Raw genomic sequence first — 16,003 nt, forward strand, 5'->3', positions numbered from 1 at the left:
CTAGACGGATTTGGATGAAATTTGGTATGTAGACAGCTGGACATCTGGAATAAAACATAAGCTACTTTTAATTCCTATATTTCCACGGGATAGGGATAAAATCTCGTAACAACAATCGCTGGTCTTAGATTCATGAAATTTGACATGATTGTTTGTAATGTAATGCCTATAAAAACCACTATGTTATCATCGGGAATTCCCATGGGAATTTTTAAAAATCACGAAATTTTAAAACAGCTGCTGGATCTAATGATTTATGTGTGCGAAGTCAAGGGTAATCACTAGTCAGTAATAAGCCTACATGACGACTTTCTTGGGCAAATGTGGTGATTTCCCCCGTGCCTTCCACGCCGCAGTGCTGGAGTCCGGATTTCGTAGTTGGCAGTAGAAGTGCTGCTGTCCACTTTTACATTAGGTCCCTTAAGGCTGGTTCACACGTATTAATATCAGGAGTTTTTAACCCCCCACGCAAAAAGAGGGGTGTTATGTTTTTAATTTTCATTTTGCATTAATATTGAAATTAATTAAGTATGTTAAAATAAAAATTATCGTGAAATTTATAGCATGTATCGTTCAGTAAGTAACCTCTATATCACTAACCCTAGTAATATTTGATATACACACTATTAACAAAGAAAATATTTCATTCCATTTAATTTCATTTCATTTATTTCATTTCATTTCATATTTTCCATAAGAATTCAGGTTATTTCTATGTAAAATTGTCATTTTTATTAACTTTTACTCGCGTTTTGAAAAGTATTATAATATCAAAGTCCAAATTTGTTTTGATCGGAAATAATACGTTAGTTTTTGATTGATCTGCATGCAATAAGTAGTATTGATAATGACTTATATAATATTATCTATGAGTATAAATACATGCTGATATATTTGGAGTTGTAGATCGCCCACGCCAGCCAAAATGAGAGCTTCTTTGCTGTTTTTACTGTTTGCGACAGGTATGTTTTTCTTTAACCAGGTAGCTTACTTTTTGTAAATTGCAATGTCTAAGATATATCTTCCATATCATTTTAAGTTAAGAAATAATCGTCAAAAAACTTTAAATTTGCAAAACAAAGGCATATTACTTTGCGTACCTACATGTTTTTCATTAGATCTTTTCACGGTGTTTCCGTCAATACCGTGTTTTTTTTTTGACTCGTGAACTTCGGCAAACGGCTCAGTTCATTAATATGAACTACCTGATAATTAACTTTTTCGTCAAATAAAAAAAAAATTTTTTGATAATAAATATCTTTTTTTCATGCATAGGTATAATAGCTTCACAGTCATTGTGAGCCCCGCCTTCTGTTTTTTTCGTCTTGGCGGGGGCACTACCGTGCCCCTAGATTAGTTAAATTAACAAACTTGAAAAATGACATTGACGTGATACATAACTTAAGAGAGACATCAAAACTGGATAGATTAGATTAGATTAGATTTATTTATTACCTAATGAAAAAATACATTATAAATACATGTCAGGTAATTATAAGAAATTCACAAAAGGATCGTCAAATTGTATACAAAATAATAATAATAGTAATAGGTATATGATAGCGGTAAATTAAAAAACATTGTCAGCCAAAATAAAAATAGAATGAAATTAAAAATAATAATAATAATCCTGGGTACAATGTCAAGACGATAAAATTAAATATAAAATAAAAATAAAAATAAAAATTAGTCCACAACAACAGGACAAAATATGTCAATACTTAATTAAAACAATAAAAAATTACAGTCACAGAATGTGGAAATGTCAAATTACAATTAAATACACTGAAAAAGAAAAATAACAATTAAAATATAAACAAATAGGTACTTAATGGTACAGACAAAATAATCATCAGTCAATTATTTAAATTTCATTTCACTGTACTCATATTTTCCCAGCGTATGTCGCCGCATCCCCGGTGCCAGAAGACGCACCTGTGGAGTACCAGCGCTTCGTGAAGATGGCGGGAGGAGACGGAAAGATGTACGATGTAGACCTCGAGGCTGAACCTGACATGGAACTGCTTGATGAGGTTACAAGGAACCCAGCGAATAATTTGTACTTGCTCTTCACCCGGTAAGTCAAGAAAAAAGAAACAAAAAATGTTCTGGTGCAAAGCTGTCTATAGCTTCATTGATAGCTATATACATATATCCAACGTGAAAATGACGCAAGTGTTATTGGAACCTTTGTGCCGGGAATATTATGGCACTAGGCAGATTATTTGACTCAATTGTTATTTATGTAATAATATTAATATTTAAAAATTAAATTATATATTACATAAACATAAATAAGTATATTTGTTAAAAATTCATTCAATTTAACAAATATTTATTCCAACTGTAGAGGCAGTATACGGAATTCTTTTATAAAAAAAAAACAAGAGAAGCGGCTTTCATGCAACGAGGTTGCATACTTTATTAAAAGATCGGAAAAATGTACATTTTGGAAATATTTCGTTGTCTGTCATGTTAGTTAGGTATCGATATATTTTTAATACCAAAAATTTAATTTAAGATTGTAATCAACACATTTGATCTTATCTCTCGCTTTTAGGGTTCCGGAGCCAAAATGGCAAAAACGGAACCCTTATAGTTTCGCCATGTATGTCTGTCTGTCCATCCGCGACTTTGCTCAGGGACTATTAATGCTAGAAAGCTGTAATTTTGCACGAATATATAGGTAAACTATGCCGACAAAATGGTACAATTAAAAATAAAAAAAAAATTTTTTTGAGAGTACGTCCCATAGACGTAAAGTGGGGGTGATTTTTTTTTCTCATCCAACCCTATAGTGTGGGGTATCGTTGGATAGGTCTTTTAAAACCATTAGGGGTTTGCTAAGACAATTTTTCGATTCAGTGATGTGTTTGCGAAATATTCAACTTTAAAGTGCAAATTTTCATTAAAATCGAGCGGGCAACCGGTGGGTGAAAAATTTGAAAAAATTCAGGATGGTAGTAAGTATATCAAACTTTCAAGGAAAACTATGACGGCCAAGTTTGCTTGATAATTATTAGTAGTTTATGAGTAAATAGCAGCCTAAGGTATAAAATAGACCTAAACTTGGAAGATTCCGTATAAAATACGAAATCCTTAGAAAAATATTACTTATTTTCGTAATGGCTACGGAACCCTATTTTGGGCGTGACCGACACGCTCTTGGCCGGTTTTTTTCGTGGTAATGCGATTTTGCTCACTAATTTCTCATAGCAAAACCTGCCTGTTTGAGGTGCTGAGCTGAAAAGTAATTAATTAACTAACGTACTGCAAATTCTTAGACATTTTTTTTTTACAATGTTAAAGTGACAAATATTTAATCTAAAACAGGTACTGCTACAAAAAGTAAGAGAATGAGAAAGAAATGGAATTTAAATGAAACTGCAGACGTACCTGTAGCACGACTTGTTAGAATATTAATTTACGAAAATTTCTTCTAATTTATAATGTTTTATGATGTCACGTGGCTTGTGCTTAGTAAGTATATTGTTTCCAGGCGCAACTCTATCCTGCCTCAGACACTTACAATGAACAATGCGAACTCCATCACCAACTCCAACTTCAATGCTAACGTGCCCACCATCGTTATTGCCCATGGCTGGCTGAGCAACCAATACACTGAACCCAATCCTACTGTTAGAAGGGGTAAGTACAACACTTATAAGTATTAACCCCAAATCCCTTTTTAAGGTTCCGGAGCCAAAGTGGCAAAAACGGAACCCTTATAGTTTCGCCATGTCTGTCTGTCTGTCTGTCTGTCCGTTCGCGGCTTTGCTCAGGGACTATCAATGCTAGAAAGCTGTAGTTTTGCACGAATATATAGGTAAACTATGCCGAGAAAATGGTACAATTAAAAATTAAAAAAAAAAACCTTCCATAGACGTAAAGTGGGGGTGATTTTTTTTTTCTCATCCAACCCTATAGTGTGGGGTATCATTGGATAGGTCTTTTAAAACCACTAGTTTAGAGTGCAAATTTTCATTAATATCGAGCGTCCCCCCCCCTCTAAAATGTAAACCGGTATAAAATACGTATTTTTTTCGTAATGGCTACGGAACCCTATTTTGGGCGTGTCCGACATGCTCTTGTTCCATCTTTAAGGCGGTCGGCCGTCATTTCACGAGTCACGGCAAGAGTATATTTCTCTAATGATTTGAAAATAATAGACATTTTTGTGCATTTTTGGCAGAACATAAAAAGTCAAATTTAAAACAATTCAGATCTTAAATAAGCATCACTCTTTTTACATCATTAAAATAGTAACGATGTATTTTGATTCAAAATACTGTAATCATTATCTTTATTTACGTACGTTAGTATCTAGTACTACTAAATTTCAGTTCCTTTGCTACCTATAATAAGCTTGTTGGTTATAATAATAATCTTCATCAAAACTACGAAATCAACGAAGGTCTAAGCCAAGGCTGGCCAAACCCGGATCGTGGGCTACATGTAAGCCCGCCAAGGCATTTGAATTTTCCCGCCGTCGCATTGATTATCCAGCTGGCTAACAGCACGAACAATTAATTTTTGTAGTTTATAAATTTTGCCCATCTAACTAAAAAGTCTATTGGCCAATCTTGTTCTAAATATTCGTTTTTTGTCTTTTGCAGCATACCTTAACAAAATGGATTGCAATATCATCACGGTTGACTGGAGGAGGCTCGCTCAATCTGACTACACTACAGCCGCTCTCGGTGTCCCAGCCGTGGGCCGTGGTGTGGGCCAGTTTCTTCGTTTCCTCAACCAGGTCACCGGCGCACGATTCAACAACATGCACTTGATCGGTTTCAGCTTGGGTGCTCATCTCGTGGGCAATGCTGGCAGGGAGCTCGGTGGCCAGGTCATTCGTGTTACTGGTGTGTAAAATTAACTGTCTATTTTGTTGATCACAACCATAACAACTATCGCAAGGCCCACACAATTCACAAATAATAATTAACTCACTTAATTAGATTAGATGACGAGATTGGAGTAGATTGGACGTCCTATGGCTGATATAATGATGATGATGATGATGATGACAATGATGAATTAGAAAAAAATAATTATCACAGTTGCCAACTTTCACGGCAATAAGCACCAAGACGAATATATAAAAAACGTCTGAATACAGCTTCAGAATATAATTTATCGCATCTATCAGATTTTTACCAAGTTTTCAATTATAATTTTTTAAAGTAAAATTTTCTGTACTCAGGTTTGGACCCTGCTGGTCCCCTATGGAACTACAGCAGAGACCGCATTGGACCTTCCGATGGCGGCTATGTTGAGTGCATCCATACTGACGGAGGTGCGGTTGGAGGTCTTGGTATCGGCACGGCAATCTGTGACGCTGACTTCTTCCCTAACGGTGGCATCTCCCAGCCTGGCTGTGTTACTAACCTCTGCAACCACAACCGTGCCTGGGAACTCTTCGCCGCCACAGTGACATACAACCACCTGGTTGGCCGGCGGTGCGCAACTGCTTTGCAAATCACTTGGAACACTTGCACTGGTGCTAGTTTTCACATGGGAAATGATGACTTGAGAAAATCTGGGTAAGTTGGTTAGATAATTAGGTGACCAAAGTTTGCAAATATTATGTCAATTGTTTAATTTTACATAATAATGTCTCTCTTAGACTTTTTTATCTTTGAAAACCTGTTACCATGGAAGCTCATAATTACATCGACCTTACGACATCTTACGCGGTGAACATGTTTTCACTTATTGCATTTGTTTCAGAACCGGTATGTATCGCCTCAACACCAATAGAAACTATCCTTATTAGCTTTGGATCAATGATGACGGAAATGTAAATAAACAATAAACTTTTATAAATACTTTATGTCGACTTGTTAATAAAATCCCACTGATAAACCAAGTCCCAGAATGTGTCACAAGTACCTAGGTTGGAAGTGCCCGTTGTAATAGTAAGATACTTTAGCACTGTTTCATTTACTATTAATGTGGTATTGCAACGTCCACGCTGCTTATAATGTCTTTCATTATAATAATACGAGTATGTCCGTTGCAACTGCACAACAATATGTATTACGACATAATTATGACATGAAAAACACGTAAGTGATAGCTATCCACAAAATATGACAATGTTATTAGAATATGATAAGTAACCTAATTAATTAAGATGATTGATTAATTAATGGATTGATTGATGATGATAATTAAACGTGGCGGACGCATTGCCTAGTCATTTTAACAATATAAGTTTTTTTTTGGGTTGCCAAACTATAGATATATTTGAACAAATAAAAAAAGCTTACATATTATTCCCCAATTTTTATCTATGTATGCAAAAATATTATGATACTATTTATTTATTCGTAACAAAATAACATGATATTACTAAGTACCTACTACTTTTAAATTGAAACTATGTACATAAAAATATCTTAGACTTAAAATACTTACGTAAAATTTAAAAAAAAACCGGCCAAGAGCGTGTCGGACACGCCCAAAATAGGGTTCCGTAGCCATTACGAAAAATTAACTACTTAATATTTTTCTAAGGATTTCGTATTTTACTCTTAAACTATTAATAAGTCTCAAGCAAACTTAGCCGTTATAGTTTTCCTTGAAAGTTTGATACTTATACTTACTACTCCTAATTTTTTTCAAATTTTTCCACCCACCGGTTTTGATTTTAGAGGGGGGGGGGGGCAACGCTCGATTTTCATGAAAATTTGCACTTTAAAGTTGAATATTTCGCAAACAAATCACTGAATCGAAAAATCGTCTTAGCAAACCCCTAATGGTTTTGAGACCTATCCAACGATACCTCTCACTATAGGATTGGATGAGTAAAAAAATCACCCCCACCTTACGTCTATGGGAGGTACAACAAAAAAAAATTTAGATTTTTTTTATTGTACCATTTTGTTGGCATAGTTTAAATATTATATTCGTGCAAAATTACAGCTTTCTAGCATTGATAGTCCCTGAGCAAAGCCGCGGACGGACGGACGGACGGACGGACGGACAGACAGACAGACAGACAACTAACGACGAAACTATAAGGGTTCCGTTTTTGCCATTTTGGCTCCGGAACCCTAAAAAGTACTGTATTGCTGGTATTTTTTTTCAAAAATACGAGTCGTTCGTTCGTGACCATTTTCTATTCAGAAGCTTTAAAGTGCTAATTTTTAAGAATCAGGCTTAATTTTCCCAAAAACCGTAAATTAACCTAAACATGAAGGTTGCTTTGGGTAGCTTTTTGATCCTCCTATGTATGGTTATTGAGTGAAACATAAAAATTAGGATATATAAAATTAGATTGTAGGAGCTAGGGTGTGGTGGGATTCCATTGGAAGAAAAGACGTTGTTTTAGGTGAACTAAGTCGCAGTAAAAAGCGAGTAACGCTTATGTATTTAATAACTTTTGTACTTAATCGTTTAAAAACAGAACGTTTACTCTTTTACTGTTTTTTGTTTCAGATCTGGAATATACCGCCTCGATACCAAGAGACGTTATCCGTATTAAATTTGATAATAAAGTAAAGCTGCGTTGTTTGAACTTATGTTTTTAATGAGATTCCTATATTACTAACCTAGTGAAAAATACAGCGTGACGATTTAACAAGTGCTAAGGAAATTAGGGACAAAATATGCAGCAAATATAATGTAATGCCACCTGACACACGGCTGTTTTTGTAAACACTGAGTATTTTTGCTATACATACGTATACGGAAAACACAATTATCACGTTCATCACTTTTTTATCTTATCATACTTTTTCAATTCAGGGGGATAATGACTTTAGGTTACATTTAAAATAACAATTATATAATAATTATTGTAATCTTGAATGTAATCGCCATTCAACGAGGGAATGCTGCCAGCCTTTTGGGCACCATACGACGGGGGCCTTTTTTAGATTTAATTTTGTAGATATTAAGTTTTTAAGTTAGGTAGTTAGTTTATAGTTAAGTTTTATATAGTTATTTTATCTTGAATCATTTTCCAATCTGCTTTTTTTTTAAGATTATAAAGTTCAAAATAATAAAGAACAATTCTATAACCATTTTCTCATAATAATAATATCGGAGTTTTTCATTCATGCATTCGGTTATTTATGGCTGAAAATCTGATAAAGAAACTTCTTATCCAAATATTTTTGAAGAATAAAAAGAAAGTGCCAATCTAAAAGTAGGTTCTCCGGTTCTTCAATTTCTCGACAAAATCTTTTTTTTTTCAAATGATTAATTTCACAACAGTAACTGTACTTACTCAGAAAAACTCAGAAGTGCGGGCCAGAGTTTGAACCCACGATCCTCTGCTTGAGAGGCAATAGGTCAAACCACTAGGCCACCACAACAAAATACATTTCTTTGTAACAATACAGAATTTAACGCAATGACGATGAATCTAAAAGTTGATAACTTATCATTAATCCTTAATTCGCTGAACGCACAAAAAATATTTTTTATCATATCTGCTACTACCGCTACTTATCTAATCGAATGTTTTCTAATAAATCACTAAACTAAAAGCATGTTTTGTAATAGTGAGAGATAGCTCTTCTAGAAAACCGGCAAGGGTGATGGGTTACCAACTAAATACTTACTAAGTACCGTCTGCTAATATTAAGTAATACCTCGTCAAATCACAGTTATTTAGAATCACCTAGCTCGTTACTGAAACAAAAAGGCTACGTCAAGAGACATACTAAACAAGTGATATCGTAACAAAAGATACTATAACAAACTAATCATAATGTTTTATGTATTGTGGCATGGCTGGCACATGATTTATCTGGATCGTGTCGATTGATTTAGAATGCAGTGATATCTATCTCACACGCGATCGATCCAGATAAGCCAAGCCGCCATCTTAGTATCTTAGAGATATTCTAGTATATTAGCTAGCATGTACGTAATGTAGGGAGTTCTGTTCAGTGGCAGTTGGTGATCAGTAAACGAGTACAAGTTAACCCGCATAAGGTCAATTCACTCTCCCCACTTATTTTTCCCCTAAATGTAAAATAAAGAGTTACAATACAATACAATACTAAATTTTATAAACATTAATAGAGTCAAAGGAGACAAATGACATTGAGAAAGCAAATAATAACAGAATAATCTTTAGAAAGTACCCTCGACTCCACCAGACCCAATGCAGCAGTAAAGTTCACAATCTGATCGGAAAAACTTATTCCCGGGTGTTCTAACACGACGAACACGCGAATGCAGAAATACTTTCCACCATATTGGAACTCCAACTCGAATCCCGAAAGCAAATACTCGAGTACAAAAACTTGGAACAACTTAGTGCACAAGGGATGTAATGGAGTATTTTATTATTTTTATTTTTGAGTATTTCTCAAAAAGTTGTCCCGTCACGAAATTGACAAGAAATCAGTTCCTTTTGTCAAGAAATGATTAACCCTAAGGACGAGATCATAAAACATAAATTGCATAAAACATTCAAAATTTCTTGACGTCAGGAAAACGTCGCGAAATCTTTTGAGGAAAAAATCGTAATTTTGTAAAATCTAAACTTTCTATTGGATCCAAGAACAAAGATAATCTGACTTTTTATCACCTTTACCACAAGTTTTTGTATATATTTAAACACGATATATTTTGTTTGTTGAAATAGCGTCAGGAAATATATATTTTTTTATAGGCAACTGAAAATGGACAACTTTTTGAGATTCGTTTTTTTATGTAATATTAAATTTGTTGACTCCAGACAAAAGACGACCTTTTTGTACTAAAGCATTTATATTGCTAGTAAAAGGAGCAATTAATAGTAGTTTATTGTTCGTAAATTGGCAATTGAAATTGCCGTGAAATTAAACTTGGAAATTGTTCCAAAACACTTTGAATTTGATTATGTTCACTTACACAACACGGAAAGCCTATTTATGATCTGTTTACTTAAATTGAGAGAATTCTAGCACACTTTGTGGTAAAATCATTTGCTTTTGTAAATGTATTATTTCTCACAAGACAAGTAGGCTTTTGTTTTTGTTCAACTACAAAGCAAGACGCCTAAGGACAATATATAGTATATTTGTTTTGCAATTACAAAATGCGAGCATAATGGATTTGAAAATTTTAAAATCGATTAGAGGGGAATAATGGTGTAAGTTTTTGTTACTAGGTGATTTGAATTTACTTTTTAAGTATTGTAAAACAGGCTTTTTGGCCGCTGTGATCGGAATTAAAACAGTTTATTATTTCCTTGTCCATAGACACTTGCAGAAAATATTATCTAAACATGTAGCTGTGTTAGCCGTCACTCTCGTTGGTGCCTCAAGTTAAATGATTTAAATAAATTCAAAAGTCTTCCAGAATACTATTTGCCGAGTCTAGTAAATTCACATTAAAATCTCCACATACGATGACAGATTTACCACTAGCAAAAACTTGTTTCAAAGCATCTTCCATCACGGGTTCGAACTGACAAAAGTCTGAGGACGGCGGCCTATATACACATAATATGGACACCACGTCCGCTCGCTCATCCAGCCCTCCTTTAACAAGATCTGAATATCTGGGTCTGTCTGAATCTGAGCGTGCGCGGTGATAAGAGCCCGTCATACGATTAACGACAATCCCTGGCGATATCATAATACTTCTCAAATCTCGGCGAATAAATATATTTGAACATAGTAGGTAAATAAGGAATACTACTAACTTATTAGGGATTGCAATGTCGTTCGAAATAAAATTATTTACTATATTTTAAATTTATCCAAACAATTACTATCTATAGATATTAATCAGAATCTGAGAGGAAGTTTTAACAATACATATATTTAACGACACCTAAGTAAACAAATAATTAATAACATGGAACTACTCTATGATACCGTTGTGCTCCGCAAAAGATTATTTCACCGCCTAAAGGGAAAAAGAGTGCAAAAACTTTAATTAAACAAGTTTAGGTAAGAATCGCGCTAGAGACTTTTGTAAACGGATAATCGAAGCACCACCTGAGATTGGGCCCTCTAGGGACTGACAATCTAAAGTCAGAATCGAAGTGAAGTCAAGTTGGAATAATAAGGCGTATAATGTGTTCGGTGATACTGACGGTTGGGAATCGCTTTTCCAACTTACACAGTCGTCGGTGAAGCGCTTGATAGAATTTTTATGAAGTTTCGTTGACTGATTTCCTACCGATTATTGACTTTCAGAGTACCTGAAATGATTATAACTTCAGTTTTTGGGATCAAAATGTTATTAAATCTGCGAATGGTTCTTCTCTTTTGATGCTTAGTTAATACACTTTGACAGCTGCCATTAAATGTAGAACATTTGTTATACTCAAAGCATCGACTAGCGTTTTAATCATGACCGTGATCAGAGGGGCTACCTACTACGAAATTTGAAAATCGATGTCTTGTTTTAAATAATAATAAGCGTGAACGGTACAGCAAGAGACGAAGTTCGAATTTTGTACTTCGTAGTAAAGGGCCCAGGATGCAATAAGATGTGTCGAAATATATGGAACTCATTAAAGCTGATCGCGGTCTACATAAAAAAAAAAACATTTATAATAGTATATTCTATGAAATGTCTAGAAATATAAGCAATGATATCTTTTGAATCGTTTAATTTTATTCAGCTGTATTTTTTTACACCAGCAAACTGTCCGTTAAATTCATGTATACATTATTACAAATTTAGCCTGTATGCAATTTGGTAGGTAAATCAACAATCAACAGCAATCAATCAATCAGCAATTTAGATAAATATTACGTATATAAATAGTTAGATACCTGTTTATTTCTATAACGTATTTTTTTATCTTGATTTGTGTATTTACTACATATGTGTTGGTGTACCAATATTGCAACCTGAGATATGTCTGCATTGGAAAAATTCGTGTTTAGATTCCTGTCCAGCGGTGGTGTAGGGGTTACAGCAAGCAGCACGGATTGCTGAGGACCTGGCTTCGATTCCCAGCGCTGGTCTCTTTTTCTGGTTTTTCTGTGCATCCATGTCTCAGTTTGTATTGTCGATATCAACATACAAGGCTCAATATTTTTTTAATTCAGTGCACTAATTATTACAACTATTACACTATTGTTAATCGGTATCCCGGGAGAACTATGCAATGTTTCGTAATAAAACTAGCATATGTTCTTCCCGAGGTCACAAACTATCCCAATACTAAATTTCATCTAAACCGGTTTTGCGGTTTAAGCGCAACGAACAGAATTACTTTTGCATTTGTAGTAAGTATTAGTATGGTAATAAGGATTTTAATAAAAAACTTCAAGATTTTCTGTATAAGAAAAAAGTTTGAGGGTATGCACATACCTGCGAAATAATAGTACCCAACTGTGAAGTTTTTATCCTGCACCCACGTGGGAACTTAGCCCAAGCCCTGTCATTTTGAGACGAGGCCTATGCCCAGTGGTGGGACGTCCATGGGCTGATATTAGTCGTCCTGGGACAGAATTTGATATTTTTTTTAATTTTAGAAAATTAATTTATATCACAGAAACAAACAAATTTTCTAACCCGCACTACATTATGAGTTATTTAATTATGCATGAAAAATAGACAATTACTCTTTGCCTGTTTAACGATCTCGAAACTCACATCGATTCGATCATTCACAAATTTATTTCACTTTGTCATTTAGCAACATTCAATCAGTTCGAACGGTTTTCATTTATTCCGCTCAAAAGGTTCGTGAATAGGCAATGTGAAACAAACAAGTATGATTAAATCACACGTTGATTAGCCAGTCCGCAAATTAGAATGAATGTAACAAACATTAGTTTACGGGTAGATTGTCAGAGGTACCTAAAATATAAGCATATCCAATTATTGATTAATAACTAACTCTTATAAAAATAACAACAAGTAAATTTGCATATGAAAATTCAGAAAAGGAAATCTAACTTAAATACCTTTGTATATTTTTTCGTAGTTTGACAAATATGTTGGTTATACATTTGGGATTTTCCGACTCTTCAAAGAACGAGTCTACTCTTTTCTCAGAGGACTAGCAACGCGTCTTACTTAACTCAATTTTGTTATTGGTGTCCATGAGCGGCGGTGGTTGATTAAAAAAAAACATGTCTGCGCATCACTTTAGAATAGTTTCTCATTTTTGGTAAATTATTTTTGCATTCTGCTTGTTGTCAGCAAAAGATTTGTATGAAAAAAAAAATGTTTGGAAAATGGCATACAAGAGGAAAAAATCAGATTTGTAAAATTTCCACAAAATAAGAAAGCGAGTGAGTGAGACAGTCTCATTTTCGTAATAAGAATACCCGTGCGAAGACGGGGCGGGCGACTAGTTAGAAATAAATTCGTCTCTGTACACGCTTTTGTATACCTTGTAGGTACATTTTTATATTTTTACGTGAAATAAATAAAGTAGAATAAATAAGCGTCAGAAAATGGCGGTGGTTGTCAGTTGGGCAAAATTAAATACTATTTCCGCAAAGAAATTTCTTTAAAAAATTGTTTTTAATCTTTTCGTCTGAAACAAATATCTTTTTTTATGGACATTTGCATACTAGTGTCTTTGCGAAATGATAGTTTCTGACTAAATCATCTTATTTTTAAAGAGAGCTCAAGATATTATTTCTTTTCATCCGTCATCGTTCCCGTCCGCTCGTTTTTATCGCAGTGTGCACACCACGCTGAACGGAATGGCGGCGGCGGTGATCGGCTACCTCGGCAGCTCGCCCGCCCGCCTAAATTGTGGCCTAAACCTCGCCTAAACTCATACCGTAGACTGCATCGAAGCCCCGCATGCGTCCAGAGGCTGCGCCGTGAAGTGACAACGCCAGTGTCAGTGTCTTTATTTCTTCTGGTTGACTGTTTGTTTTTATCACTGTAATTTAATTAGTTATTTAATTTTGTACTGTTCTTTAGTTTTTAAGTTTTGTAGCCTGCTTATTTTTAGTGTTTATGCCTTCACAGCCCTGTTCAACTTCGGTCGAACTACTGTACTGCCCCACTTGTGGGGACAACAAGCAATACAAGGGACAGAGGCTCGCTATTCATATAGTTCACCGGCATGGTACTCGCATGGTTGTCGACCCCGCGCTGACAAGTGCCTCTCAGCCAACGCCTTCTTGTTTCACTTGGGCTCCTACAGCTGCACCCATTAAAAAAGAAACTCTTGCCGTGAGACTAGGGCTGTTGAAGGTTTCAATACCAATCATAAAAAGAATTCCCCTTGGTGCGTGTTTATCAGTTGCCGGTTGCCTCACCTATTGCGTCGCCAATGTAGTTTCAGATAATTCTACTCAGGCCTAGGAGTGTCTGCTCACATTTCCTTACACAGTTCTGCATGCTGATAGGTCGAAAAAAAACCTGGCTTACATCTTAGCTAAAAAATAATTCATATTCAGCTCTTGATGTAGATGCAATCCCTCAAAATTATAATAGCAACCACATATTTTACCCAAATTCCAAAATTAAATTAATAGAAAATAAACTTTCTGAAGGAAATGTGAGCGGCGCTGCCCGTCTTTTATTTTCCAATGACGACTTGGCTACGCACTCTTCCAAAACCTATGCCACCTTACTAGAAAAGCACCCTTCCCCTCCTGCCTCTCTGAATCTGCCAGATGCAGGATGCAGTCCAGCTAGCCATTTGTTCTTTCCCCAATGGGTCCGCTGGTGGATTAGATGGACTGTCTCCTCAGCACATTAAAGATTTGACCAACATTTCTCTAGGGGACGCAAGATCTGCCCTTCTGAAGGAATTGACGGCCCTCATGAATTTGATGCTGTCGGGCCGCGTGAACGCCGAGATGGTACCACTATTATATGGCGCCGCACTTTCATAAAAGGATGGTGGTATCCGCCCGATCGCAATGGGATGTACTTTTAGGCGCCTAGCTTCCAAACTCTGCTGCCGGAAAGTCCACCAATAGCTAGCAAATGCTTTCAAGCCCCGACAACTAGGATTTGGCCTCAAAGGCGGCTGTGAGGCGGCTGTGCACGCTGCGCGCACCTTCCTGAATTGTCCGGATTATGAAGTTTTCGTAAAAATTGATGTCAAAAATGGTTTAATTCAGTTGACCGTGGTGCACTGTTAGCAGAAGTCAAAAAAGAGGTACCAGAGCTTTATCCTTACTTATGGCAATGCTACGGTGCACCTTCAAAATTAGTTTTCGGCGATAAAATTATTTTTTCCAGCGTGGGTTGTCAGCAAGGAGATCCACTCGGGCCCGCCATTTTTAGTTTGGCAATTCACCCAATCATATCCCATCTAAATTCTAAATTTAATCTTTGGTATCTAGACGACGGTTCTCTTGGTGGAAACGCCTTAACTGTTTTCAAGATCTACAGCAAATCATCGAAAAAAATTCAGATATTGGCCTCACTTTAAACTTCACTAAATGCGAAATTTATCTGCCGAATCACCTTTCTTCTGATAATAAATTGAAATTTTGACGAACTTTAACACGCTTCTGCCTAATATTTCCGTTCATTCAAATTCATCTCTCACACTTTTAGCCTCACCCATTTTCGATGAATCAATAAACCCTGTCATAAATTGTAAACTAAATTAATTCAATAGTACATCAAATCTCCTCTTTCAGATAAATCCCCACATGGCCCTTTTTGTTATTCGGTTCTGTTTATTCACACCAAAATTCATGTATCTACTCCGCAGTTGCCCGATTTGGAAATTTCCGTCCATTCTCTCATCCATTGACGATTCTCTCCAGGCAACTCTTTCCAAAATTCTTAATATCAGTTTCAATACTTTTTCTTGGACTCAAGCTGTTCTCCCCATTCGATTTGGTGGTTTAGGTGTTCGCTCGTCATTCAGTGTGGCATTACCTCCTTTCTTGTCTTCCGCCTACAGCTCGCTATCTCTCGTCGGTATTATTTTAAAATAAACCACAGATACCTGACGACGAGTTAGCCTGCCTGGCGGAGGCTGAGAAAGCTTGGTGTGACTCGTGCCCTGGAGCGGACACCCCCATGGTTAAACAGATCCAGCGGGCCTGGGACACCCCTCGCCTTAATGTGACTCACGCTTCCCTCCTTGAAAACTGTCCGG

The 16,003-nt window shown here is 35.9% G+C and overlaps 1 protein-coding gene across 1 annotated transcript; it reads left to right on the forward strand.

Annotated features, from left to right (window-relative positions):
• The first annotated feature begins 1,879 nt into the window (after positions 1-1,879).
• Positions 1,880-5,833, forward strand: LOC141439864 (pancreatic triacylglycerol lipase-like). The gene is made up of 5 exons (XM_074104279.1): positions 1,880-2,077; positions 3,500-3,648; positions 4,617-4,862; positions 5,204-5,543; positions 5,731-5,833. The coding sequence occupies exons 1-5, from the start codon at positions 1,962-1,964 to the stop codon at positions 5,774-5,776; spliced, it is 897 nt and encodes a 298-aa protein (XP_073960380.1). The 5' UTR covers positions 1,880-1,961; the 3' UTR covers positions 5,777-5,833.
• The last annotated feature ends 10,170 nt before the right edge of the window (positions 5,834-16,003 follow it).

Source organism: Choristoneura fumiferana, chromosome 21, assembly GCF_025370935.1.
Source record: "Choristoneura fumiferana chromosome 21, NRCan_CFum_1, whole genome shotgun sequence".
In the NCBI taxonomy this organism is placed as follows: domain Eukaryota; kingdom Metazoa; phylum Arthropoda; class Insecta; order Lepidoptera; family Tortricidae; genus Choristoneura; species Choristoneura fumiferana.

Excerpts from the sequence above, each read along its gene's own strand:
- LOC141439864 (XM_074104279.1), top strand. The coding sequence starts at position 1,962 with ATGGCGGGAGGAGACGGAAAGATGTACGATGTAGACCTCGAGGCTGAA. Across the intron at positions 3,649-4,616 it reads CAATCCTACTGTTAGAAGGG|CATACCTTAACAAAATGGAT; the intron begins GTAAGTACAACA and ends TGTCTTTTGCAG. Across the intron at positions 5,544-5,730 it reads GATGACTTGAGAAAATCTGG|AACCGGTATGTATCGCCTCA; the intron begins GTAAGTTGGTTA and ends CATTTGTTTCAG.